Source organism: Loa loa (genome assembly GCF_000183805.2).
Source record: "Loa loa unplaced genomic scaffold supercont3.273, whole genome shotgun sequence".
In the NCBI taxonomy this organism is placed as follows: Eukaryota; Metazoa; Nematoda; class Chromadorea; order Rhabditida; family Onchocercidae; genus Loa; species Loa loa.
In genome coordinates this window covers 18,144-45,718 of record NW_018108453.1, presented here as the reverse complement: position 1 = coordinate 45,718, position 27,575 = coordinate 18,144, and the positions used below count along the sequence as shown (strand labels likewise).

At 28.9% G+C, this 27,575-nt stretch overlaps 7 protein-coding genes across 7 annotated transcripts; 4 read left to right on the top strand and 3 right to left on the bottom strand.

Moving 5' to 3' along the window:
* Positions 1 to 662: 662 nt before the first annotated feature.
* Positions 663 to 4,235, bottom strand: LOAG_03660 (hypothetical protein). Its single transcript, XM_020446384.1, has 8 exons — positions 4,186 to 4,235; positions 3,518 to 3,641; positions 3,139 to 3,289; positions 2,795 to 2,973; positions 2,557 to 2,691; positions 1,999 to 2,103; positions 1,223 to 1,391; positions 663 to 1,039 (listed from the first exon to the last, which is right to left on the bottom strand). Exons 2-8 carry the CDS (start codon positions 3,607 to 3,609, stop codon positions 947 to 949), a joined length of 924 nt encoding a protein of 307 aa, XP_020303267.1. The 5' UTR covers positions 3,610 to 3,641; positions 4,186 to 4,235; the 3' UTR covers positions 663 to 946.
* An 866-nt stretch (positions 4,236 to 5,101) lies between these two features.
* On the top strand, positions 5,102 to 7,461 carry LOAG_03659 (hypothetical protein; the record flags this gene model as incomplete). Its single annotated transcript, XM_003139196.2, has 2 exons — positions 5,102 to 5,227; positions 5,629 to 7,461. The coding sequence occupies 2 exons, from the start codon at positions 5,102 to 5,104 to the stop codon at positions 7,459 to 7,461; spliced, it is 1,959 nt and encodes a 652-aa protein (XP_003139244.2).
* A 2,830-nt stretch (positions 7,462 to 10,291) lies between these two features.
* LOAG_03658 (hypothetical protein) lies at positions 10,292 to 10,581 on the top strand (the record flags this gene model as incomplete). Its single annotated transcript, XM_003139195.1, has 2 exons — positions 10,292 to 10,323; positions 10,416 to 10,581. 2 exons carry the CDS (start codon positions 10,292 to 10,294, stop codon positions 10,579 to 10,581), a joined length of 198 nt encoding a protein of 65 aa, XP_003139243.1.
* Positions 10,582 to 12,211: 1,630 nt separating this feature from the next.
* LOAG_03657 (hypothetical protein) lies at positions 12,212 to 16,451 on the top strand (the record flags this gene model as incomplete). Its single annotated transcript, XM_003139194.2, has 12 exons — positions 12,212 to 12,331; positions 13,008 to 13,083; positions 13,269 to 13,391; positions 13,615 to 13,770; positions 13,841 to 13,917; positions 13,989 to 14,087; positions 14,413 to 14,544; positions 14,702 to 14,867; positions 15,002 to 15,172; positions 15,274 to 15,413; positions 15,680 to 15,836; positions 16,333 to 16,451. 12 exons carry the CDS (start codon positions 12,212 to 12,214, stop codon positions 16,449 to 16,451), a joined length of 1,536 nt encoding a protein of 511 aa, XP_003139242.2.
* Positions 16,452 to 17,753: 1,302 nt separating this feature from the next.
* LOAG_03656 (hypothetical protein) lies at positions 17,754 to 18,925 on the top strand (the record flags this gene model as incomplete). The annotated part of the gene is made up of 4 exons (XM_003139193.1): positions 17,754 to 17,897; positions 18,022 to 18,148; positions 18,414 to 18,589; positions 18,845 to 18,925. The coding sequence occupies 4 exons, from the start codon at positions 17,754 to 17,756 to the stop codon at positions 18,923 to 18,925; spliced, it is 528 nt and encodes a 175-aa protein (XP_003139241.1).
* Positions 18,926 to 19,352: 427 nt separating this feature from the next.
* LOAG_03655 (hypothetical protein) lies at positions 19,353 to 24,398 on the bottom strand (the record flags this gene model as incomplete). Its single annotated transcript, XM_003139192.2, has 10 exons — positions 24,242 to 24,398; positions 23,744 to 23,834; positions 22,816 to 23,033; positions 21,832 to 22,039; positions 21,432 to 21,534; positions 20,995 to 21,055; positions 20,584 to 20,687; positions 20,282 to 20,406; positions 19,880 to 19,990; positions 19,353 to 19,566 (listed from the first exon to the last, which is right to left on the bottom strand). Exons 1-10 carry the CDS (start codon positions 24,369 to 24,371, stop codon positions 19,353 to 19,355), a joined length of 1,365 nt encoding a protein of 454 aa, XP_003139240.1. The 5' UTR covers positions 24,372 to 24,398.
* A 2,227-nt stretch (positions 24,399 to 26,625) lies between these two features.
* Positions 26,626 to 27,060, bottom strand: LOAG_03654 (hypothetical protein; the record flags this gene model as incomplete). The annotated part of the gene is made up of 2 exons (XM_003139191.2): positions 26,885 to 27,060; positions 26,626 to 26,724 (listed from the first exon to the last, which is right to left on the bottom strand). The coding sequence occupies exons 1-2, from the start codon at positions 27,020 to 27,022 to the stop codon at positions 26,626 to 26,628; spliced, it is 237 nt and encodes a 78-aa protein (XP_003139239.1). The 5' UTR covers positions 27,023 to 27,060.
* Between the last annotated feature and the right edge of the window lie 515 nt (positions 27,061 to 27,575).

The following is a 27,575-nucleotide window of genomic DNA, read 5'->3' as shown; positions in this document are numbered from 1 at the left end:
AACAGGAAGAGCTGAATGACAAATTCGATGAATGACAGCAATGAGCGAACGGAAGTACAAATAGGTAGTAAAAAAGACCAGGAAGGGAGAAAGACAAAGAATGTATTTATATTGATAAGCGAGAAAGTGATCATCTTTTATTGTTTAATTGATATCATGACGGTGGTCTTCGTGACCTTTTTTTGTATTTTATTCTACAAATGGTTCATATTTTGAAATTTGAAATTTACACTGCAGAATGATGTAATTTTTATTACAATACCACTCAAACTACCAAAATTTCGAAGTAAAATTGGAATGAATGAAGTTACATCAAATTAAAACGACATAACGATCATATCTTTTTTCCTCACATTCAAAACGCGACCGAAAAGCAGTTTAAGACAAAGAATAAATTCACAGTCAACCAATAAATCTTTATCACAACTATTCGCCTATGCCGATCAAGAAAAAAATCTTTCATGACACCAGGTTAGTAAATCGACATACAACTGCTTACACTGATTACTCACTATGCATTGCATTTTTTTGAAATAGATAAAGGAATATAAAATTCCGATAGGAAAAAACTTCCTGAACTTATAAATTGTTTCGTACTTTGGAAGCATATAGTTGTATTTATGAAATAAAGAAGAGATATTTAACCTATTATGATAAGTGAACAAATAAATAAATATGCATAGGCATGAAGAATAACCGATAAACAACTATATCTAATTTTACAGAAATTACGATTAACTAAATTCATGAATATAAGCTGTTCAGCATGAAAATAAAAGTGGTTGAGTCTAACGATGATGCATTACCATTGTGGAACTTTACATTAATAAATGCAGTAAACATTATTCTACAAACCTGCTGATTAAAGATAAAAATACAAAAAGTATCAGATCGATAAAGTTACTTTTACTATCACAGCTTACTTGAGAGTGACGGAAATATTTCGTTATTTTTTATCAACAAAATCTGGATCAGGTAACCACTTGCTACCGTCCAGTCGAACCTTTTCCACCCAATCATCGCAAATGGTTTGGTTATCCTGCAAACAAAATCACTGAATAGTTCCGTAAAAAGAAAAGTAACGAAGTGATGAAGGAGACGACTAAAGGCGATTTCAGTAAAATAAACTTTCATGCTTAGTTAAAACGCGAACAACATTAGAATCAATAAAGATGATTATATAGTACTTGTAAAATCCAATTAACTTTTTAAATAAACATACTTTATCAAATACAATCCCTGAGCAAGCTATAACAGCCATGTCTTCATCAACAACGAAAGCGTTCCCTAAATAAGCATCAATCTTTGCAGCTACGCGAACAAATTCCCCATCTTGAGTGAACTGCTGAATCCGACCTGTTTTATCCAAGACAAGAACGTCACTTCCATATCTGGAGAGATGCTATCATACAATGGTATCAATTCAGAAATAATAATTAATATAGCCAGTAAAGCTGCTAATGCTTTAAATGGAAGTAATTTGTGTGCATGTAGTTACTATATCAGTGGTATCACAACTATTTTTATCGTTTTTAGAATGTTTGAGTAGTAGAAATACTTGAGTCTTATAATTCATTCGAATTACATTATATATAGAATCAAGAGCAATGACTTTTTGAATCTCTTTCTTTGCGTCTGTTTTTCGAATTATTTCTCTTTCTCTGCTCAAGTAAAAAGTGGAATACATCATGTAGAACTTTTACGTAACGCAGAATTAATCGCGGCGAAGAATTCATTTGAACTCATACATAGAATAGCAAACGAAATTCGAAGGCATAAAGTTCTTACGATTTTCTTACAATCTGCTTGCTACTTATGTTTAAAAGAATTCACTTCCTAAATTAATTACACTGTTGGCTACCTTTGATGAGCAATGATATGGCACAGTCTGAAAGGCTAAATAAGCACTTCGATCTATTGATCAATATCTTTTGCAGCACCATAAAAGATAAGTTACCACTACGAAAAGAAATCCATAAAAATAAAAACCAAACTAACTTTTGTATTGAGAGAGGAAAAAAAATTTGTCCATCTTCTTTTCCTTCCTTACTGAAACTTTTGACCACTTTCCCTTCTGTTACATTAATTAGTCGGAGGAACTGCCTGGAAAATGATAGCAAAAAAAGATTATAAGAATAAAGGATTTCATCCAAAGGATTTCAACATATCGATACCACTCATCCCTACCACATAAAATGTGATATGAATAAGTGGTATCGATCACCACATCCAAGAAATTTTTGGATAAGTGAAACAAATACTGCAAGACTGCCGAAAAAAAAGACAGAAATAGACCATTATTCTGTTTGCTAAGTTAACAGTTCACTCCAAAAAATGCGGAAAATGAAGCAAAATGATTGCGGCTCATAGATTTACTTGTTCTAATTCTAAAGTTGGTACAAACTTGTTCAAATATTTATTACACGATAAAAATTTAGTGCAAATCTGTGTTAAATAAAAAATGAATAATTTAAATGTTAATTTTTGATCGCTCTGCCATCCAGTATCATTATTTTGAGCAAAGTAATGAATAAATTAACATTCAAATTAAATAACCTAGAGTACATATTGATAGGTAAAGTGCAGGTTGAGGCGATTAATAGATCGCTGGATAGGGCACATACTGTCTGAAAAACGTATTCATCTTCGCAGATCACTTCATTCCAACAACTTGGACAACAAATATCCGAACTACAAAAGGTGAGTCATAAGTAATCAAACATAACTGAAAATCTCCATTAAATAAAGTCTTTAGTGAAACGGTGGATATCAATTTCACTGTTTCCGAACATACCTGTAGACAATGGAATCCTCGCCCTTTACTCGCTTGGTCAAAAACATTTCACCGCCATCATTTACGCTTAAACTTTGTATTTTGCCGTCAACAAATTGTTCACTGATCGTTTCACCATCCAATGTCATTATTTTGAGTAACGTTAAACCTGACATACCTTCCGAATAAGCATAAATTATCTGAAAGAGAGATGATCATAAATGTTTTTGACGTAAGCAACGTTTGCTGAACATATTATTGTTACTGAACACATTATTATGAGCAGTTCATAGATGAATGATATGGCTATACCGAATAATTCTAATCACATAAGGAAAAACAGTTTAGGAAGAAGTAATTATTACTCTATTTTCATAAAATGCCACTTGACAAAATGGTTCAGCTTTTTTTGCGGAATCATTTTTTTCCTGGAAAAGCAGTTCGCCGAATCGATCCATTTTGAACAGTCCTCCCTTCGTCGCTACCCAGATATTTTGTTGATTATCAATGGAAATACTAAAAGACAAACACGTGAAAGAAACAAAATGAAAAAGCATAAGACGAAACAAATCGTACCTTGTACGTGATAATATGTCACATGATAAGCTGGATATTTTTTTAAAGCAAGAAATAAGTCAACTATAACAGTAAAAGTAGAAATAATAGGACAGTATTTTACTAATACCAAATATTTTTGAAATAAATATTTACTCATAAAACCTGTGACAAAAAAACATAGCTTACCTGTATGGTACTCGAGCACCAAGTGGTGTTAAATGTATGGACATTTCCGCTAAGCGCTGATGATTAGCAGTTTTTGATGGTGTTTCCGTCATACTGTGAGGTATCAAATGATACTGCAATTACTCTGAAATAAGGAACGAAATCTAAATAGATCTTTTGATAGCATATATTATATATCATTAAATACGATATTTCGAAATCTTCAAACTAAAACCTCCCTCCTTCCTTTTTATGTATTCCTTAATCACTGACATCCTGCAATTTACATTTTCATCTCTGTCATTCCTTCTTGAATAAAGAAACATAAGCCTTTCTATCAATCATCAAATCTTTAAGTTTATTATTTTATCCATTTATTTTATATCATCGGCATTTCGCAATCCCTTATCAGTAAACAATCCCTCTCATCTTTTCGCCTGATATTTATTAATAGTCTTTTGTTATCTCATCTAGCACACTGAACATATTTCTCCTTTTCAACCACTGCATTCCAAACAATCCTTAATATCTCTTCCACTCCTCTAATCTCTCTCGCATTACTTCCTATTTCCTAACACAATCTTTCAAAACCTTTTATTCTTCTTTCGTCATTTTTTCATTCCTACTTATCAGTAGCATTCTACTAAATCCGAAATAATCATCCTACCAGTAGAACAAAAACATCATACCTTCACCTTGTAATATTACATCGACCTGCTACTAGCACCTCGGAGCTAGATTATACCATTCAACCAGCAAGCAGTTTTCGGTCTGAGACATTGCAGGATCGTTGCAGCACTTTCTAATATTATGTTTAATATTTGTCCAGTATTTACTTGAAATTTAATATATAATAAAATTTATATTCCGAAAAAGTATACGTTACATTCTGAGAAAGTAACGTATACTTTTCCAATTGTAGTAATGCACGCTGCATGCATAATGAATAAGCATGTAGTAACACACTTGCAATAGCAAGTTGTATGTTGCATGCATATTCAACATGCTGAACAAGCTAGTTTAAATCTTTAATCCTATGCCCACGTTGTTATTATGTTTGTGATTGCACTTAATTTTCAGTTTAAGATAAAAACCAGAATTTTGCAAAAATCTGTCATTTTTCCAGAACAACGTCTTGAAAGTGTGGCTGTTAATTTAGCTCGCACGCACTCTACACGTAAATCAACGTGACAGACTAACATTCCTACAACTTCTCCTAACAGTTATCACTACTATCATAATTATCGCTATTATATATCGTAAACTGAAGTATGATTATTATTGATCTATCCTTATTTATTGCAGTTATTACGATTTCTATTCAACTGCTTAAATTTCATCATATTTATTCAACCGTAGTATCATCGATTCTTATTAATCTATCCTTGCCACTTTTTCTTTTTTGTATTTTCTTTTTATTTCGATCGTTAGAAGCTTTGTTGCTTGAATTCTATTGTAAATATCTAAGAATTAATAAATCCTAAACTATACTATATAAGAATAAACATGACACTTATTTGGTAGCAAAAATTAAAATTTAATTTTGAAATGTTGCAATCAAACGCACTTAATGAAATTTAAGCAACAGAATTAAAAATATTTTAGATGGGTGAAGATGGTAAGAATATTAGCGACGACATGTCAAGTCTTTTACATGCAGCTGAAGAATGGGCAAATGAACGATTAATTAGCACGAATTCATCAGTTGATTTGGATAGTTCAATTTCCTATGTTAGATTTTAATTTTTGCCACAATTTTGGATTAATTTAACTTTTTTTTTAAAAGAGTAAATGATCATCGAATTTAATTGAAAAGGTAATAATACTTATAGTCAGAGCAATACACTTATATATCGGAGTAAATATATGCCAGTGATATATATCAGTATTTATAATAATATATCAAATGTCATGTAGCATTGACCTACAATAATTTTAACGAAAGTATGTCGTTAGATTGATATTAATTTAAAATAATCTTTAGGTTCATTTTTTGTTCCAGAAGTATTGTTCTTACATACTATCTGAAAATAATATTTTAGTACTTTCAACATTTCTCGAAATAAATATTTGAAAAAATCATATTTTGACTTAAAAAATAACAGGAGAAAATCAATTCTAATATTTTTTAGCCTGTTTATGTACCAGTTGAAGAAGTTGCTCGAGAAGTTGTATTAGAGCTATGCAAAACTTACAATTGGAATCCTGAAACCGGAGCTGATAATCGACTTCCAAAACGAAATGCCGGTGACGCAACAAAACCAGAAGTACCAATTTCACGTAATATTTCCCAGGATATTATCGTTTCAGGATCTCCTTTTTCAAGCGGAAGCAATTCCATTACAACTTCTAAGGTTCTTCCATCAACAAAACATGTCAAATATCATCAACTGGAGATTTTGCCTGATACAATCCAACAATTGGCTACAACAACACACGAAGATATTGTAAATGAGACATTTACCGTGACAAGAAATACTTCACTTGATAAATCGAAACAATCGGTTGCTCCTAATCAGAGAATTTATGATAATGGTATCATAAATAAAACAATTACCGTAAGGACGAATACTTCGCATATTACGCCAGCACAATTGGATACACCTGATCAGGTAATTCATGATAATAATACCATAAATAAAACGTATGTCGTGAGAAAAAATATTTCGCGCAATATGCCGGCACAATTGGACGCACCTGATCAGGTAATTCATGGTAATTCGATGCAGAAGTTTACTGCTCCCGAACGAGTAACCATATTTCCTGTCATAGATATTATTTCTTCATTGGATGAAGGTACCTCTTGCGCTGCACAAAATGCTGGAAAGAACACTTGCATTTCATCGAATGGTAACTATCCCGATATACTACACAAAGATAGAGTACTAAATTCAGAAGAACATCCTGAAAATGTGGAGCAAAAATTGCATTCTAGTACTCCTGCAAAGTTAACTGTAAATCCTGCTCTGGATACTGTACTTTCCTCTAGAACTATCAATAATCGGCAAATTCCCGAGAACAACCTCGGCAGCAATATTCCTCATATGAAATCCCCAAAAGAAAAACAAATATCGGAAACCCTCGCTATAGCAAATTCGGGACCAGACAGTATCAGTTCCCGAAACAATGTTATTATTACTCATAGAAGCGGAAATATTGTTAATTCATGTTGCGCAGCAGATAACGGTAGCACTACTGTTTCATTACCAAACGAAACTATTGTTAAAACAAACATTCCGAAGACTAACGAAATTATCCGATCATCTTTTCCGGAAGCTTCAGTGAATGATAGAAATATGAGAGGAAATATGACGACGAACTTACCTCAAAACATGTCAACTCCGAACACCGTTATTAATAATACTACGGCACAGCACTTTTCATATCCCGACAAAAAAGAGGAAAATTCGCTATTCTTTAACACAATGCTTGTAAATGCATCTCGAAGTGATACACCTTATCGTACATTATCCGAAGAAAATCGAGCTTTAATCATTGAATTAAATGAGAAATTAAGCCGTTTACAAATTACTAGCAGTCCATCACAATCTATAATTCGAAAATCTGGAAATCATCATTTGATTTCATCCATGAGAACGAAGCATCCGGAAAAATATCCTTTGTCAGTAACAGGAAATCCAAATCCTACAATTGAAGACACAATGGTAATATTGCCAAAAATCAATAACAATGCGCAAACTGAATCCAATACACATCAGACTGGTAGCAAGAATTATGCAAATTTGGGAAATAATATAGACGTAATTATCAACAGTGAAAATATGGATCAAGCAATCAATATGATTGATGGACACTTTATTGCTAACAATCAAACGCAAATTATTCCAAATCACGTGGAAGATCGTTGTAACAAAGGTCAAGAATTTCAAATGTATGTACCCTATTTTTCTGTTTGCTTATTTTACGTTAAAACACGGTTATGTCTACGTGTAAAAGCCACTTGAAACGTTGCCCTACATGATAATACTATTTCAAGTTATAGATATACAAATATATCAAAAAATTTGAAAATGAAGAGTGAGAAAGAATTTTTTTTTGCAAAAATTTCCACTAACTTTAACATTCCAAATTGTCAATCATGTAAAATACGCTGCCAAACATTATAATACGTCGATATACGTTGATTTCAAAACAAAAGACGGAATCATTTATAAATTGATTCAATGATACAATCATTTACGTAAATTCTTTACCATTATATTACTCTGAAACGCGGTTACGCCAGCGTGTAAGATACGATTACGCTTATTACACTATATATAATAAATAGAGCTATACGTGATAAACGTTTTAAGTTACATTTTGAAGAAAATAGGAAAATTTTTTGGAATATATGAAGCAAATTTCAGGATGACACGAAATAATAATTCTTCGCCGAAAAGTGACCATCGTTTAAGTGATATGACCGGAAAGGAATTTATTACTAGAGCTATACAAACGGATCAAGAAAATACGAATGAACTAAACAATAATCTATGCAATAAATTTAATAAGTACAGCAATAAAACACTGGCACATATTTATTATGAAATATATTCATTCATGATTTATACAAATTTGAATTTTTAAATCATTTGGAACTTGAAAATTATTGGATCACCTTTTATAATTCATTATTTTTTAATCTCATAACTTAAATCTTAAATAAGAGTTTCCTCCTCTTTTTATGATACCAAATGAATTAATATCATAAACTCTAATTTAATAAATGAAATGTTGATTTAAATTAATTGTCCGCTAATCTATGATAATTTCAAGCACATCAAATGAGATGAAACAAATTAATACATTTGGAAATACATCATTCAATACTTCGCTGTCAACAATGAATAGTGTTAATGACAAAATCACCGGGCAAACAGGTAGAAGTAAATATTCTTTGACCCATTCAATGATTTTTCCTTCCATGAAATACTAACTTCATTACTTAAATATCTAGTTCGAAAAAACAAAAAAAAAAGAAAAAGAAATGGAAACTTTGCATGGGCTTTAAACATTCTCTATGTGTATTTATTTAGTAGGCAATTAATTTAATTGTTACTAATGATACATCGATATTACTTGTTATTAAAAATTAAATATCGAAAATTAAGGATCATTTTTGGATGAGCCAATAAAATTTTTTAACTATTTGTCATCACCAGCACGACGAAAATCCTATCCACTTCTTCAACGATACATGTTAAATTTCAATCGATCGGGCAAATTTATATCACGACCAAAAACAATTCGTGAAATTATCCGTAAAACACCAACAATAATGACAGTAAATCGTTCAATTTCGTTAATAATTTCTTGCATATTTTCAAATATATTCAAAAATTTTTGTTCCATTAATATGCAAATTATTGCAAATAGCAAAAACGAAGTTTAAAAATGATAATTTTAATAAAATGTCACAAAAAAAATGAAGGGAACTATTATTAGGCAAGAAATTTGCATATGTTTTTAGCTAATATTTCAATATAACAAAGTAAGACTTTAGTGTAAATCGCTAGAAAAGATAGTTTGCAGTAGGATCAAACTGTTGAATTATTATTAATAGTTCCAGAAGTAGGATGGGTCAATCCACTAGATCATTTGATACTTCTTGAAGTAAGTAGAAATGATTGAATGAGTAGCCTCGATTCCTTAACTATTCGATAAAGCAAGAATTAAAGTATTATATATGTTTCGAAATTTTTGATTTCAACTAGCGCTTTTTTTGATTTTAATTTAATTTTAATTCGGTGGTTTAATGAGTCGTGCCGAAGACAGTTGTCAGGCGGCTAGTTTCACTAGGGCGGTATATTTGTCAAAATATAACGCATAATGCAGGTATCTTAGGATTAGTTCAGAAAAGACAAGAACTCGTATCTTCTTTCTAAAGATTCAATGTTACAATAAATTCATGTATAGAAATAACATACTATCAAATATGCTTAATAAAAGACTTTTTTTTTTAAAATCTGAGCCTATCGTACAATCAAACATTTTAGCCTAAGTCTAATAACAGTGCAAAGTTTTTAGCCTAAACCCGTTCATAATATCGACCATCTCAGACTAATCCTATTTAATGTCGATTATTTTAGCCTAGATCTATTACAAAATCAAGTATCAGACAAAGATCGAAATCAGTTCATTCAACAGGACCGATAAATCCACCTAAAAAACCCAATGAATTACCATTGGGAAATCGCGCTTCCCGTCTTAAGGATGAATTTTTGGCAAAGAAACGAGCTGAAGAAGAAAATGGTTGAAAAATTATTGAAGCAATTTACCTGATAGATCATATGAATTCGACTAAAAATTTTTTAATTGATAAATGAATTTGAAAATTTTAAAACTCAAGGGTTTTTTTTTCCCAAAAGTAATTTTGTTATCAACGTATCATTCGAAAAATGAGCTTATCATTGATAACCTTTCAATGCTAATAAAATACAATCAAAAACATGGCAATAAATGGCTTGTTTAAATGAAAGGCTTATTATGCATAACTACTACAAATGTTTACTTACTTATCACTGTTTACTTACTTGTCATCTTATCCAATTGATCAACTCGTACCATTTTTAGTGTAAATAAGCTAATATAAATCAAAATTCAAACTTTCCAATTAACTCAATTTTTCTTACATTTGCCAAAATTAATTGTTTTTAATATAAAAAGGTTGATGAATAAGTAAGAAATTACTCTTAATTATAAGTAAAAAAATTGAATTTTTCAATTAAGTAAATCAATTTTTATTTCAGCAAAAAATTAAAAGTGATTGAAGATGAAAATTTGACACCTGTAATGGCCGGTCGTTTATCGGTGCTGCGAAAAATGTAAGTAAAAAAATGAAATAGTTTTAATGCTTCTTTTTCTTCATACATGCAAATATTTTGATGTATAACCGGAAAAGCGCATACTATTTCAGGATACCATCCGTTTCAAAGGATCTTGTAAAATCGGACAATGCCAGGAAATCAAATATACCATTAAGCTTAAATGACAGTTGTATTTGTGGGAGAAATACAGTATTACCAATTGGTGAAATGGTAGAAATTGCTAATCAGAAAAATGAAAGGAATGAAAACATTTGAAATATGAAATTATATTGCTAACAATATTAATTTAAAATTTTTTAAAGTGATTTATATACAATATGATATAAACGCATACAAAAATATTAGCAATAAAAATGAAATAAATTTTTCAACTTCTAATTTTTTTCTTTTTGACAATGTTTATAAAATACGTGAACGTGATTTTGTTTGTTTACTGTTAGACGTAAACAATTAAATCATTTTCGAGGAATGAAATTGTCCTTTTTGATATTATTTTGACATAAAATGAAGCATAATTTAATTACTACATCATATATTTTAATTAATTTTTCACCTGCTAACTCAATTACTTAATCATGTATTCATTTATTAACTGGTTTACTACGTTTATTTAATCCAGTGCTTAATTAATAGATTTGCCCAATTCTTTGTTCACTTATTTATCTTTACTGATTTACTCATTTTTTTATTTGCTGATATATACTAAATCATTTATACCAATTGCTAATTAACTACTAAATTTTATTTGATATCAAGATTTGCATTCCATAAGCTAGTTACTTATTTACCAACTTGCCCGCTTATTTATTAACTTCATAGCTTATCTGTTGACCATGCTAATATATTTAATCATTAACTTATCCAACTACCTTACACCAAGTTACTTATTAATTTGCTAACCTATTATTTGTTAACACATCCACCAGTTTACTAAATTACTTATTTATAACTAGTTCGTTTACTTCTTTGCCAATTTATTCGCCTAGTAACATAGGTACAACTTATTAACCTATTTACGGAATTGCTTACCTGTAAACTTAATCATTTATTCAATAACCAATTTAATCATTAATTTCTAGACTTATTTTTTTGCAATATTGCTTATTAATCAACATAATTGTGAATATTATCAATCCATTTGATTAATTGTTTCAAAAAGAAATTTAATTTCAGATTTATATTCTTAAAGACTAATTATCACTTGGTTATTATTTAAAAACAGGAAAAGAAAGAAATGGTCTTTTGCTGAAACTAAAAAGCCAATCTCAATAAAGAAATGAGTCTTTTGCTAAACACTAAAAAGTCAATCTCAATAAATTTCAATTAAAAATGTAAGCAAAAAAAAATCCTGGGATGTTTCACTTCCGCAAATAATTTATGTTATTTCACGTAATTTCCATTGTTGCACGTAATTTTCATTGTTGCACGTAATCGTCATTGTTGCACGTAATCGTCATTGTTGCACGTAATCGCATATCGTGTTATATGATGAGGAAGAAAGAGTGAATGGTTACTCGGAGAACATTGTAGATGGTTCATGTTGTTTCTCTTTTTCTTTAGCAGACATTTCTTTTGTTACTTTACTTCTTATTAATAATCGCTAAACTACCATTTTTATGATAGAAATTTCTGGATATAATAGGGTATATCATAGATACGATTTTATTTTTCTGTATAAAGCATATACCGAATATTGAACGGATACTTATTAAAAATACATTTTCTGCATAAACATTCATCTTTTAATGATGATTTATTATCAGTGAAATAGAATTTAAATAATACGAAATAATTTTTCTAATTAATATTATATGTGTAGATGAAATGATGCGCTGGATTATTTCAGGTTACGTACATCAGATAAATCAATCGAAAAAAAAGTGTAATGCAGAATATAAAACGAAAAATGGTAACACCTCGATTAAGCTTTGTACAGGATTACTGGTCTCCTGATAGGAATGATGAAAATTGGCGTACTTACAATGAATTATCCAATGCATATATGGTTAATGCTATAATTAACTTTAATCTCATGTAATCAATCGGTAGAAGTGAATTTCAATTTTTGTTTTTTTTTGAAGATTCGATAATCATTCGAACCAGTCTTGATTTATTGGGTTTTAATAATAATAGGGAATAAATTTTAAAATATCGATTAGTTTAATTCAGTTAATTAAGTCATCAACAATTCTAACCTTTTGGCTTCAACTAATGAGCACCTGATAGGTTAATAGCTCACTCCTAGGAACGGATTGTTTTTCTCATTATATTAACGTGTCAAATATTGAAGATTTCTGGAAACTTAGAAACTCCGTAAAAGTTAATTTAAGCTTCTCACATGCTGAATATTATAACTCCCATAAAGCTCTTAAGGCACAAAATATGGAACTCATCCATACCTTGATGGGGAAGTGGTTTATTAAAATTCTACTACAATAAGCATAGAGCTAATTTTACCATAGTGTTTATGATTTAATTTAACAGGGAAAATAATCCTTATGCGGCTATTATTGGACGCACATCCCTCATGTGTCACAGAAAATAAATCAAAGACACCATGATAAACTTTATATATTGATGCAAATTTTGTTTGTAAAAGTATTTAATGGAACAAACATAACTTGTTTTGTTTATTTAACCTTACTTGATATTTCTTAGCTAATAATTTTGTAGTTGTTTAGGATAGGAACGATAGGATCTGTCTGTCTGGTCAAATTACCAACGTTTGTCAGAAACGGACATATATTTCTGGTCAAGGTAAGCCTTTTATTTCCTCTGTGAGATTGATAGCTTACTATACTTCTGATCAATATTTAATTTCTAAAATTCCCTGAATCTTCTCTTGATTTCTGTTTCATCGTCGTATAGCTTATTTCTTCATTTTTTCTGTTTTTATTGAAAGTTACAATGAATAATGCTTAAACTAAAATGCAGCACTTTAGCATGCAATGTGGATAAGAAACAAATCGGACGAACGATTAACGAAAAAAAAGATTGGGGTTCTCTTGGGATATTCCGAGTACTTCCACGAGAATTGCTCCATAGTCTTTTTGATCAGATTTCTGGTTCATCTTTATTAATTTAATTTCACTATATTCAAAAATATTGGATTTAATAACAGGTGTGGTTATTTACTCATCTAAATTGTCAAAACCCTGTAGCACTTATCCTGCAACTCCGGTCATATACAAAATACTGTTATATTCGAAGGTTTTGAAATTCGAAAAGAAATTCTCATTTGCAGCATTTAAACATTTCGTATAATCAATCTTTTATGGCATTTTTCAGCTAAGCATTTGCTGTCTATTGGTTTGACATCAAAAACATTTAACAGCGAAGTTCGGTGCTATTTGTTGTTGGAAAATGCCCGTCGAAAATTTTTAACTGAAACTACAGCGCACATGGAGAATATCATTGTTGATACCGACCCGTTTTATTCATGGGGTTAGTTCTTATAATTAAGAAATTTGTCATTGCTATTGTAACTCTGCTAAGCTACTGTTGTATCTCTCAGGTATGCTGCTGAAGGCGAGTACGGTTGTTATGGATTCTCGAAGTCGTCGTTCATTCTTAATTTCTTTCTATTCCAAGGTAATTCGTATCTGTCAGGAAGCTATTGTCTTGCTCTTTAGAACTATTTGTAAATTTTTGAATTTTTTCAGAATGAAGACATCACAAATTGGCTTGGATGGGGTCGTTTCTTCATGGCGGTATGTTTGGAATTGATCTCAAGAATGTTTGGAACAGTCCTCAAGAATGGGGTTATGAAATTTTGTCGGCAATATTTACTATTGCATTTCAGAAGGATGCTAAATCACAATAACTCATTTCAATATTCTGTGGCGTATATTCTAAGATATCGTAAAGTTATAACTTGTACTTATAATCGACTAAGAGCACTGTCACAAAAAAAGCAAAATATGTTTAATATAGAAACATATGAACAACTTTTTAATAAATCGGTGGATCCAATTTTCTTAGCAGTAAAGGGATTATCAGAAGTGAGTGATGTTTTTATATTCATTTTTTTTTTATATTCATTTTTATGAGTGATGCTTTTATACTCACATTCATTCCTTGTTGTAGTTTTGCGAAAAGTGGGATTTTCGTGAATGTGAAGCGCTAATGCATGTAGTTATGTATTACACTGGGTTAAGCCAGTTGCTTCATAGAATTTTGCTTGAAAAAACTGGGAAATATCCATCATTGGAGATGGAGGTAAGATATTTTATTTTATGTCTATTTAGGTTTGGATTTAGCAGGCAAGGAATGACATATCACATAGTATCTGATTTTGTTGGTTCAACTTGAATAATTTTTTTTTGTTTTACTTTTTCCGTTGAATGCGATATGCATAATTTTTTACGACTTTGAGATTCGATTACGCCTTCAAGGCTTGTTTATGAGTCATTCAGTAAAAGATAAAAAGGATTATGGATTTTGGATTTCTGCAATTTTACGCACACAAGAAACAACGAAGCTTCAGGGGAAATTGTTTATGATCATGTTTGGACCATTAAAAAATGTTGAGAATGGACATAGTAAGTGTTTTTCATAGTTTTAATTTTTCTCATCTTAGTCCAAAGTCTTAGTAGAACGAGATAATCTAGCTTGCAATGATTTTTTTATTTGATTTATAAAGTTCATATTACATTTAAAAAATATATTATTGCAGAGATTATCGACTGGAAAATCTTATGTGAAGAAGGTGTTAATTTACAGCACATATGTATGAGATTACTAGGTTCAATAGCGCTTGGCTTTCATCACCTGACGAACACTTCAAATCTTGGATGCTATGCGTGGTCTGATCACCAGCTTTTCGTTCTAATGGAAGAAATATCAAGTTAGTTGAGTCTATTTTAAAGATAATTTTTTGCGATTAAAATGTTCATCATTAACTGAAAAGGATCTCGTGTCAACAAATGTTAAGTTAGCACTTTTCAGTGGTTCCTAACAAATGGGCACTTCACAACTTTGCTGCGTTACTTGCTCTCCGTCCGCATATTATTCACATTGCTTTATTCACACGACTATCAGAAGGACGAATGGATGAAGCAGCACATGTTTTCCACGCTGTCAAAACTGTTCGTACACATTTAAGAAAAATGAATAAATAAAAGGAAGTCAGAAATATGAAAAGAAATAACTTCGAATACATCCTAATGAATTATCTCTTACACATTGAATGGTGACGATTGGGGTTGTTGCTTGTTGATATTAATATTGTAGCTTCGCTATTCAGTTCTTGTTCTTGAGCTTTATATGTGGCATCAGGAGCTGTTGAAGAATTTATCTAACAGATATTTGCATATAGTTTTTTCATTTTTCATCAAAAATCTAAAATCTTTAGGTTCTACATCGTTGGGGAGTTTTCGTCAGCGGAGCTGTATCCGATGTAATGCTCAAGACATTTCGAGCTTTGCCAGAGATCAATCGTCGATTGTTCTTGTCTTCAATATTAAAAGTAGAGTCGTACCAGCTCAGTAGATTACTTCTTGATACACCATGTAGGTCTATTTCCTGATTCTTGTTTCGTAACAGTTAGCTCGTAGGTTACATAATTTCTGGTGAAGAAGCTGAGTGGATAAAATTCAATTTTGCTGATATAAAAAGATCACAAGTTGTTGAACGGATTAATAAAGAGTGGCCTTGCGAGGTGATATAGAATGGTAATTGAAGAGAATCTTATTAAATTCTTAACGAGTTGAAAATTATAGAAAGAAACTGGAGGAATAAGAAACTGGGTTGACGATGTAGGAAAACAATTTTGCATAAAATAAACACAAATAAAACAAGAGTCAATATTGGCATAGATATTGGAATAGAACAAGAACATATTGCCATAATATTGAAATAGAACAAAGAATATTGGCAGTTATTCCCAAGCTCGTGATATCACTTTTTCTTTTTATTATTTTTTAAAGAACTTTTGGAACTACTTTTTAAGTTTCGGCGTTACTTTCGTTTGGATTTTGATTTATTTTCACTTTAAACACATTTCAGTCAGTCATTTACCTCTTTTAACAGATATTATTGCAGTTAATGCTGAGAACTTCCATAATGAACTCTCTTCCGCACGCTCTATATCAGCGCTGATGACACTACTTGCGAAGAATGTATGAAGCCTCTATATCAGCGCTGATGACACTACTTGCGAAGAATGTATGAAGCTGGAACAAGTTTAGCGTCACAGTTTATTGTCTTAAGCATTCACTTTTGCGATACTTACATTTTTATAGTTTCCCTTGATTTGAAGATTTGTTTGTTTCTTCGTTTGTTTTTTGTTTTTTTTCTTTTTCTTTTTTTTTTTGACGAAGCAATCAAATGTAGCGAATTCTACCTCAAATAAAGCTGATTCAGATATCTAGGCAACAGCAATAATAATGGTAGCAATACTAGCAAATAAGGTAGATTCAGAGAAAAGAATTGTTTTTAGTAATCACTAAGTGGATTAACAATTGACAGATAGCTGAACCCGTTTTGTTTATTGTGTTTAATTTTCAGGATGTCTTTATCCTCCTAAAATTTGGAAGAAAAAGCAAATCTACTCCCATTTCTTTAATTTGAAGGATTTATTGACAATTTTTTGATTTCTACTTCCGTCTCTATCTCTTAATGATATAAACCATTCCTTAAAATTTCCATACTGTATGCAGTCTCCTTGTTTGAAATTAATAATCTGATTTCGTTTCACCTGTTTGCTATTACGTCTTTACCTGTCTTTATTTGAATTTGATTTTCACTTTCAAAGTTTTCTGCCATGTTTCTGGATGCCTGAATTTGTCATATTTGGCATATGCTTCACTATGTTCAGTGTCATAAAAATATCGCTGAAAACTGCCAATAGGTATTACTTCTTTATTAATGGAGTGCATTGAAACACATTTATTTTTCAATGCATAATTTTTAAAGTATTATTTGAACATAGATTTGAATTAAGAGAGACAATATTCCCCTTCGTAATTTTATTAAATCAATTAAGAAAAGTAGAAGTGGGGTGGTAGTGAAGGGAAGGGTGGGTATAGTGCTGCAAATTGACGAGTTTGAGGTGGGAAAATCGGAATTTGAATTTAAAAGGAAACATGGTTTTTACTATCCAAGGAAATAGTGGTGTTGATTTTTTCATCAAATGTACGAAGATTTTTAGGGGAGAGTTATAAGTGGATTTAAAATATTTATTCGGTATATAAGGATGCGATTGGATCGGGTACTTAAATTCTGTGGGAGAATTTGAATGTTGAGTTACCCTTACTTGTGGGTATTGGCGTTATCAATAAGGGGTCTGAGTTTTATATGTCAGTGACTTTTGCAAGATAATGAATTTCCGATTACTTTTATAGGTAAGTAAGTGGAACATTAATTAAAAACTTCCGAATATTTTAATTTTATGAACTGTGATTATTCTTTCACAGCTAATAAGGTTGATGCCAAGAGAAGCTTGTGAATTTTGCCGACGTGCAAGAGCCCGACATAAAACGAGGAAGAAAGCTGGAGTCTTTTGGTACAGTAGTCGAGGTATGGATCGTGCAGGTTGGAAGCGCAGGACAAGATTTCGCCAGAAATCATCGGTCTGCATGTCAAATGATTGATTAGTGTGAAAATGAAAATATGGAACATTGTACTTGCTTTATCTTTATAACAATGTAACTTTGCAATTTAGTTGAAATTTTACGATTGCTTCTTCTCTTGCAGGCGATATTTGCAGTGCGCGACAACAAACATGGAACTAATGAAGTTGATAAGCAAGATAAATTTGAAATTAATCCTAGATTGCAAGCTCTCGTGGACTTATTTAAAAAAGAAGGTGAAGTCGAAGAAGGTTACATATTTTCACTTCTTTGCTGAACAATGAAAAAAAATTCAACGTGATCACTAAAGCAATATTTGAAAAGTTTTTTTGTTTGATTTATGGGTTGATTTATCGGGATTTCTGATATCTTTATCTGTGAAAAGAAGAGAGCTTAGCGATAGTTTAATTTTATACAGATGGAAAAAAAAAGCTAAAAGTTATTCACTGGTCAATTTTGGTAGTGAGAATTAAAATTACTGTAATAGAAATTGGATTTGACCAAAATATCTTCCAGTGCTTTCTCCGAAAGATAGTGCAAGTATTCTGTCCGGACCCATAAATGATGTTGAAATTATTCCTGATTCACTTCAGTCATCTGTTTTGAATAATGCCACGAACGAGATGTTAAAAGGAACAGTTCCAGTTGTCGAATCAAGATCAACAGAAAAACCTAGCTTAGTACACTTTAAGGTTGGTACATGTTTCGACAACTGCTTATTAAACTGACCTTATACGATTTTCTATGAAGGTTTTTTTAGTTTTGCGGCAGTTGCGGCGCAAAACATCTCACTGATTTAAGAATGCGCATTATTTCATATCGATGTAGGTGTTCTGACACACTTTCGATTTCATCTAATGATGCACATTGTTGATAGATTTTAGGAATGAAAAAGGAGAACTCAGAATGAAATGTTGTTACTAATGTGGAAAAAAAAATTTTTGCAGATTTCTGAAACAACTCTTCAACAATGTGCAGATCTGTTAAATTCACTCTCGACTCCCGATCAATGCATGGAAAATAGTTGACGATAATAGTGTCTGCTGATATTACGAAGTATATGGCTTTCGTAATTTTAAGCTATTCTTTTCTATCAGTTACTATAGCATCAGAAATATTCTTTGAAGTAAGTGATTGTTGTACTAAAAGAACTTCTTGACGCCACAAAATTACAAGATTATGTTATTCATCACTGAGCATGACGAAGCTTAAGTCATTAATATGGCATGACTAATTTTTAATAACATGCTAGGTTGTTTTTAGTATAAATACTACTTGGTATTCATTCTGTGCTACATTTTATCTTTGTATTTAATATAGTTTATTCAAAAAAACCGAAAACATTTTTTTTTTAAGCGCAGTAAAGCAAGACATTGCTCTTACCATCCATAAATAACACATGTAATACAAAACTATTGAGATGATAAAACCAACCTAATGACATTTTCAGGATTTTCAGTCAAAAACCGTATAAATATATCGACGTGAGTTCGGTGGTACAATTTGTTTTCCAGTGATGGGATCGTAATCAATAACATCCTCCTCCGATAACGTACTGCTTCCACTTTCCCATTCGTCTTGTTTTTCCAGTCGTATTGGTGGTTGTTCATCAACTCTCTGGCCAGTTTGGATACATTTGTCAGCACGATTTGGCCTTGTTTGAATTATCCTGAAAATATGTAAGCTTTATTAACTTTCCTGACTCAGATATTTTTTATGAGTTAAAATCGACTGTTAAAGTACGGTAACGTTGTAATAGACAAAATTCTTGGTATAATTTTGGCGATGAAGATGGAGAAACTGAATTCAGTCAAATGCGTTAAGTATTTATTGGAAAGCTGTTTTGACAAGGTATGAAATGTTCAGCATCATCAAATTAAGCAGTGCAGGAAATAATCCTAATAAGATTAAAAAAGAAAGTGGGAGGGCATTTTTTACTAGCTTGTTTATGGTTGAACTAACCTATTTTTCACAAGACTAACCTGTTTACCATAGAACTTCTTTGTCGCCATCTATCTTCAAGAAGTTGCTTTTTATGCTCATCCATTGCTATGTAAATGATACGATCTTGTATTGGTTGTGCTTCGCAGAGCCTTAAATTTTATTCTGATAATTTTATGATTCCACATTAATTTATGAAATACGATAATTACTTTGTTACTTTTTCAATTAAACAATCAATCTTTCATGATGATACGTAAAATAGCGTCTCTTATTAGATGTATTACAAGACTAAACATTTCAGGTTTTTTCGTACAATGCCCTCAATCTTTCAAAAGACAAAAATCCTTCCCTACATTTCCTTCTCAAATGTTTTTGCAGCATTTATGTTAGCATTTTATCAGACAAGAGAGATAATTATACATATGTATTGAACAAACAACCTTTTAACGCCTTCTTTCTCATCCGGTATTACAGTCATTGTGGCGACATCTGGATCGATCTGTCTTATTCGATATTGGCTATCGATTGAACGAATCATCCGATCAAAGATTAAACGAATTTTTGCCTATAATAACAAGCTTTCGATCTTTATTCAATTTTTTTCTTCTATTAAGGACTTATTTTTCATTTTATTAAAAAAAAGGCGTTCTTATGCTACCACTTATGGAGAAAAAGTGATTAAATGAGTTTTAAAAAATTTTCAAATATCGATTTAAATAAATTCGTTGTTAAAAAAAATAACCTGTACAATGGCAACGCATAAGCCAACGACAGAAAGACCTATCATTGTAAGAGCCAAGTTGAAAATAATATAGTTTGGTGTTTCTGTAACAACATCACCAAGTCCTAAAATTTTTCAAGTAAATTTTAAACACATATGAAGAAAATTCAGAAATTCTCCTCGTTTTTAATATTCATATGCTTTCCAACTGCTCACATTACGATATTTTCTACATTTTTTAGCTTTCCACAAAAAGCGATAATTTTTTTTTTTTTGAATTTTTTGAAAGACTAACCAATTGTAGTAAGTGAAGTGAAGAAGTAGTAGTAAGCGGTAAAATAAGTCCAATTAGTTTCCCAGAGGCGTACAACGAAGGCACTAATTAAAATCCATAAGAAAAAAATATGAATGCAGCTTTAAGGGGTACGGTACGTTGTTTTTCCACTTCGCTAAGCTTAATTGGTAATTGTGTTATTTTTTTACCACTTTCCATCTGAAATTCAATCATTGAACGTATTAGACATATGCTGATTGATAAGGTTCACTTTTAAATAATTATTGGTAAACGGAAAGAAAGAAAAGCAGAGTTCATATGTAAGTATTTCATTAAAATACACAAGAAAATTAAGAAAATAACAATCTCAAGATGAAATAAAAATAAATTTTAAATTATTTTCAAAAAAAGATTAAAGCAATGTATTTTTTAACTTAAATAAAATATTAAAAATAAAAATTGGGAATTTCTAAAATATGAAAAAAATTATCACAAAGAGAGGAAGAGGAAATATTTATGAGAGTGAAAAGGGAAGGTTGATTTAATTATTTTATTTAATCTTTGCTAAATAGCACATAAATCTAATGAATTTTACCTGATGATCAGTTTGATGTAAATCATCATGGGTATGTGGTAATTGAGTTAATGATCCAAGTGATGTTAATCTAAGTGATAAATCACTTCCGGCACGACGACTTCTAAAATATGCAACTTTTTTAATGCAACCTTCTTTTTCATTAAACATGTAGTGTTAAAAGCACAAATTTTTATGTCTTTTCAATAGTAATAGGAATTGGAATTGATAAATGCCTCAAATAAATTATCAATTCTTTCATTTTTTATTACTTGAATTGATTAAAGCTATTTTAATCAAATTTTAAATAAAAAATAAAATAGATATTTTTTTCCTAAAAAAAAAAAGCGAAAATGAATAAAACTTGATCCTAAACATAAAAAAAAAAAGAAACATAAATAATTGAGGAAAAAAAATAAACTTTTCTTTTTCAAGACGTTTTTTGTGATGTTTCTTCATTGCATTTGAACATAATTTTACATTAAACCATTTCCAAAACATATCCAACCAGGTATAATACAAAAAACCCCATTCCAAAAGGATTGTAAAAACTAATGGTATACCACAAAATGCATAAATCATCGATATTATCCGACCTGCGGGTGTTACAGGATGAAAATTTCCATAACCTGAAAAAAAAAAAAAAGGCAAACAAATAAAATGAAGTTTTATTTTTTTAAAAGTTATTTACAAATTAAATCTATCTATTATTGGATTCATTCATTTCAATTACTTAAACATTACAATAGTAATTAGTACATTATGTTGTATCATATCATGTAATTAATTTCCTTTTTTTTATTTGCTAAATTTAATTTGAAATTTATTGGAACATTTTAAATCTGATTATTTCTAAAATGATACTATGTATTATAATATGTTTAACATATAATATATCTGCAATATTTAATTAAAATAAATGAATGGTTTAATTAATTTATTTTAAATTTAAAATAAATTTTTATGATCGAAAAATTAAAAAACTTGTTTTGAATTTAAAACTATATTATTTTAGTGCAAAATTATTCGTCTATTTTTGGGTAAATACTGACGATAAATTCAAGATGTATTAAACTTGAAATTAAAATTTTTTTTTTTGACTAAAAAAATCATCAAATAATGATTGTTGTATTAATAATTAATTATACATTCTTTTTTTTTATTAATGAAATTTTTCCAAACTGTCACTTTATGAAGAATTCATGAAATATTGGAAATTTTTTTAAAAAAATTTTCAAATTAACAATATATATGAATTTATGGGACATTTAGAAATTTTAATAAAATTTAAGAAATATTTATAAATTGCGGACAGAATTTTAAATTGTCAGTATATTATAAGAATTTTTGAGGCATTAATTAATTTAAACAATTTTTAGATAATAATGATTAATGTAAAATATACCAATAGTAGTATACAAACTGGCCGAATAATAAACACCACCCCAAATATTCCATTTCGTATCTTCCATTACTGGTTGTTTAATTTCAATTCCTAATTTATGTTCATACCAATTGAATTCATCACGAGCAAGTTTAATTTTGTAATTTTCCGCCTCCAATGTGCTAATACTTTGATTTTGCGCAGATAATAATTCATTTCTATCAATTTCCCATAATTTCCTAAATTATTTCTTTAAAATAATTTTATTCACTCATTAATTTTCTTTTTGAATTTTATAAATTTAATTGTAATATATTTTTATGCATGAAAATAACGAAATTTTTTGTTATTTTATCATAAGTCAAATGTTACAATCAATTAATATAATTAATTTACAAATATTTTAAAATTTACTACTACAAAAACAATTAATATGATTAATTTCATCGCAAAACTAATGTTTTTCCCATTAAAAAAAAACAAAAAAGAAAGAACTCTTTTACACATTTCTTATTTCAAACTTTTCTCTCTTCATCATTTTCACATTAGTTGTTACCGTGTTAAGTTTAAATTAATCCATTAACTATATCAGTTAATTATATTTTAGCAAAATATACGAATATATTTTCCAATTACTTTGATCACTGTAAATTAATGATTATTAAATCATTATGCTGATAAATATTTAGTATTAATTAATAATTATTAATAAATACTCAATAAACAGTGTAATAATTAATGAAAAAAAAAAAAATGTATTGATTAATTTCAAACATATGTCATTCTTCATCACATCATTGTAAATAAGTAATAATTAATATTTGTTTTTTTTTCTTGCTTCTTCAATTTAAAATTGAAAATAAACTTTTGGAATAGCTAAGTTTTGTGAAATTTCAAAAATTTGTGAAATAATATTAAAATGATATAAATATTAATTGGTAATATGTACTTGAAAATTTTTATTTGATACATTTTGTGTTTTTCATACAAATCCATATCATGCCTGTACTTCATCAGAATTTCATTTTTATCATTGCTACCTAAAAAAAAAGAATGAATCAAATAAGAAAAATAAAAATAAAAAATAAAAGAAAATTTATTATTTTGAAATTCGAACTATTTGGATAAATAACGTGTAATCGAATACAAAATGTAATTGAATACAATATCTAATACTCATAAATTTCACATTCAGTAATAAAGTGCTAAAATTTATAAATAGACTTAATGAAATCAAACATCAATGCTCAAAAATCAAAATTCACGGTCTTTTTTTCCGAAATTTTTCTTTTTTTTTTTGAAATTTAAAATGAATTGAGCAACATCAAAGTACAATGATTAAACTTCATGCTTTCTTTGAAATTTTTTTTTTCTCGAAAATTTATATGTGAGAAGAAATGAGAAGAGATTTTGCTAGAAATAAATAATTTTTAAGTCATATTTTTACCTTCAATAGCGCTAAAAATAATGCCACCAATGAAGGAATATGCAAAAAGTATTATAAGCCAAATTATATTCCGCCAAATTGTTCGACCACCGGTTGCTTTTTCAACTTTCGCTTCCTTTGATAGTTCCATTTCTTGTTTATCATGATTAACCTTTAAATTAACAACGAATACATTTTAATATAAATTTCAAGCATTCAATTAAAGCTTAAGAAATATTACCGATTTAAAATTTAAAAAACAAATCTATCCTAATATTATTGTATTTTCTTCGTTTCGTCACGATATTTTTAGCAATTAATTATCTTTAATTTACTACTATCTTTTATTTTTCAACATATTTTTTTTTTTGTTTTCATTTATTAGATTTTGTCGGCTAATGAAATCATTTTCAAAAGATGTGGAATTTTAAAATTTCATCCCTTTTTTTGCAATTTATTGAAATATTTTTTTTGCAATTTTTCTATTCTATCATTTTTTCTAGTAAAGGTTTATTTTCAATTTCCTATTTTCTACTGTCATCTCAATGACACTTTATATATGTCATCGTTACTTTGGCAAAAATAATTTAATTTTTTGTTCAAAAAAAAAAACGATAGCAAAAATTTTTATCATAAATCAATTACTGTTAAGTGATTATATGCCTTATTGCTATGATTTTAGCATTATTTATTGCTACAATTATATTAATTATGACTTTTTTATCAAGCTGAAAAATAAATTATTTATGAAATAAGTCATACGAAGAGGTATAATAAATGTATATGAAAGGTCAATTAAGAGAAGATAAAATCGCAATTAATTAATAATTTCTATTTCAAAACATTTGCAGTTTAAAAAGAAAAAATAAATAAAAAAAAAACATGAAATGAAAAATAACTTTTCGCATGCATTAGATTCCATAATTTTTTACAAAATTTTCGCTTCTCTTTTTTATTTATTTATTTATTTTTTCGTTTTTTTATTAAAATAATTTGATTGGTATTAATGTTATTTCATCTTTTAATATAAATTTTCAAAGCTTTTAATGGTTTGGTAAAAGAATTTTAAAAAATTTTAAAAATATAGAAAATTTAATCAACAAAATTAATCGCTTATCTTTCTCATTTATATGTTAAATATGTTACACTTTTTCCGCCATCCAATATTAATCTTGTTTCCTCTTAATCTAATCGATGATTTCCATCGTACTTTAAACTGAATCGTGAATACCTAAATATCTTACGTGAAAATAATACCTTACGTAATACCTTACGTGAAAATCACTCGTGTCAAACTTTCTGTCCAATAAATATTGATCTCATCTCTTTTGATATAACCGATGATTTTCATTGTACCTTATGTCTAGTCTTAAATGTTTTACGTAAAAGGCAATATTATTTCGTTTTTTCGATTCATTTTCATTTAACAATTTCTGTATTTTATTTTAATTTCCGTATTTTAATTTCTGTATTTTATTTTAATAAATAATCAACAATTTTTTGGTTAATTTTATTTCAGTACCAATTTTAACTTACTATATTCAGTACAGCAATTTCTTGATTTCTTAGAATCAAAATTAGCCCTTACTTCTAAAAAAAAAAAATCTATTAAATTTACAAAACCTAAAATATTAAATATTCGTAAAATTAATGATATCATAATGAAACTTTATTCAAAATGGTTTTATAAAGATTCTAACAAGAAAAAAAAAGTCTTTAAACAGTAATTAAAAATTGAAAACCTAAAAAAAATCTTAATGGCAATAAGGGAACTATAATTAGATTACGGTAATTTACATTTTATTACTCTTTTTCATTCATAAAATTTATGCAAAATATTCTTTCAATATATGTTGAAAAGAAATATTTAATTTCAATTAAAATTTCTTTCGTTGTTATCTTTTTTTTAATCAAAAATAGCGAAAAATTTTTGCATAACAAAAAGTGAAATCAAATTTTAGGATGCAAAATTAAACTTGAAATTGTTTTTATTATTTATTCATTATGTTGTCATTAAAAGCAAGGAAGATAAATTGAATAAACTAAAAAAAATATCTGATATAACAAAAATTAAAATAATTTGATGCATAAAAGCTAAGCGATGAAATTGGATCTAACAATAAATATGTTTGTCTAACTTTTTACCTTTCTGTCATATTTAATTACTTCAATACTGAATGACAAATTTGATGACAAATTTCATTATGTTGTCATTAAAAGCAAGGAAGATAAATTGAATAAACTAAAAAAAATATCTGATATAACAAAAATTAAAATAATTTGATACATAAAAACTAAGCGAAAAAAAGCTAAGCGATTGGTATCTTTATTAATTTAATATTACCTTTACTTTCTTGCTCAAATTATTCAATAATACGAATTTCCAATTTTGTTTTTAAATTTATTCAAAATTCCCAAAAATATACCTTTAACGTTTGCCGCCGTTTTCGTCGTCTTCTTCGTTTTTCATTCGGTATTGAAGAATCGATTATCACTGGATTATCCTGAAGTAAATGAATTTTCCAACAACACTGATTTTTGAGGGTTATATCTGAACTTAAAAAAAAATTCTATTAAACAATTAATTTTTCTTTTTCTTGATTTTTGGTTCCCTCGATTTTTTTTTGTATGAAATTCATACTGTTAATATAAAATCAATTTTACCTCACCAAATGGCAAAGATGACCCCTTATCATCGGCAAAATTTCGTTGAGTAATTGCTGGTGCTTGTACAGTACCATTTAAACCTGTCCTATCATCTGATATTTGATTTATCCCATTTGCAGTACCCTTCGGTTTCATCGATTGTGTTAAGCTTTGATCAAATTTATCACTGTGCTATCAGTAATTTATATTAACAAATTATTACTTATGGTTGATTAATCAATTGCTAAATATTAACAAGTTTATATTGATGAAGGGTATTATTACGGTAATATAAAAAATTTTTGGCAAAAAGGAAACGTGACTATTTCAAGATTAACTTCTCTTGACGTGCATTACGTGAATGCTATAATGAGTTAATTAATAATTAATTAAATTCACAATATGATTAACTGAAAAAAAAATAAGTATTTGTATCTTATAAATTTTTACAAACCAATTGAAAAACATTCATATTTTAAATAAATGCAAATATTTTTTGGCAAATATATAACACTAAACAATTGGTCAAGAATGAAAGAATAATCAAATGAAATTATCACTTCTTCTGTACTTTAATCTGTTCATAATATCAAAATTGATGTTAAATTTTAAATTTAACTCTTAAATTTTGATAGCACAAAATTATTTATTAATAATTAAGAAAAGGATAAGAAAAGGAGAGAGAGAGAGAGAGAGAGAGAGAGAGAGA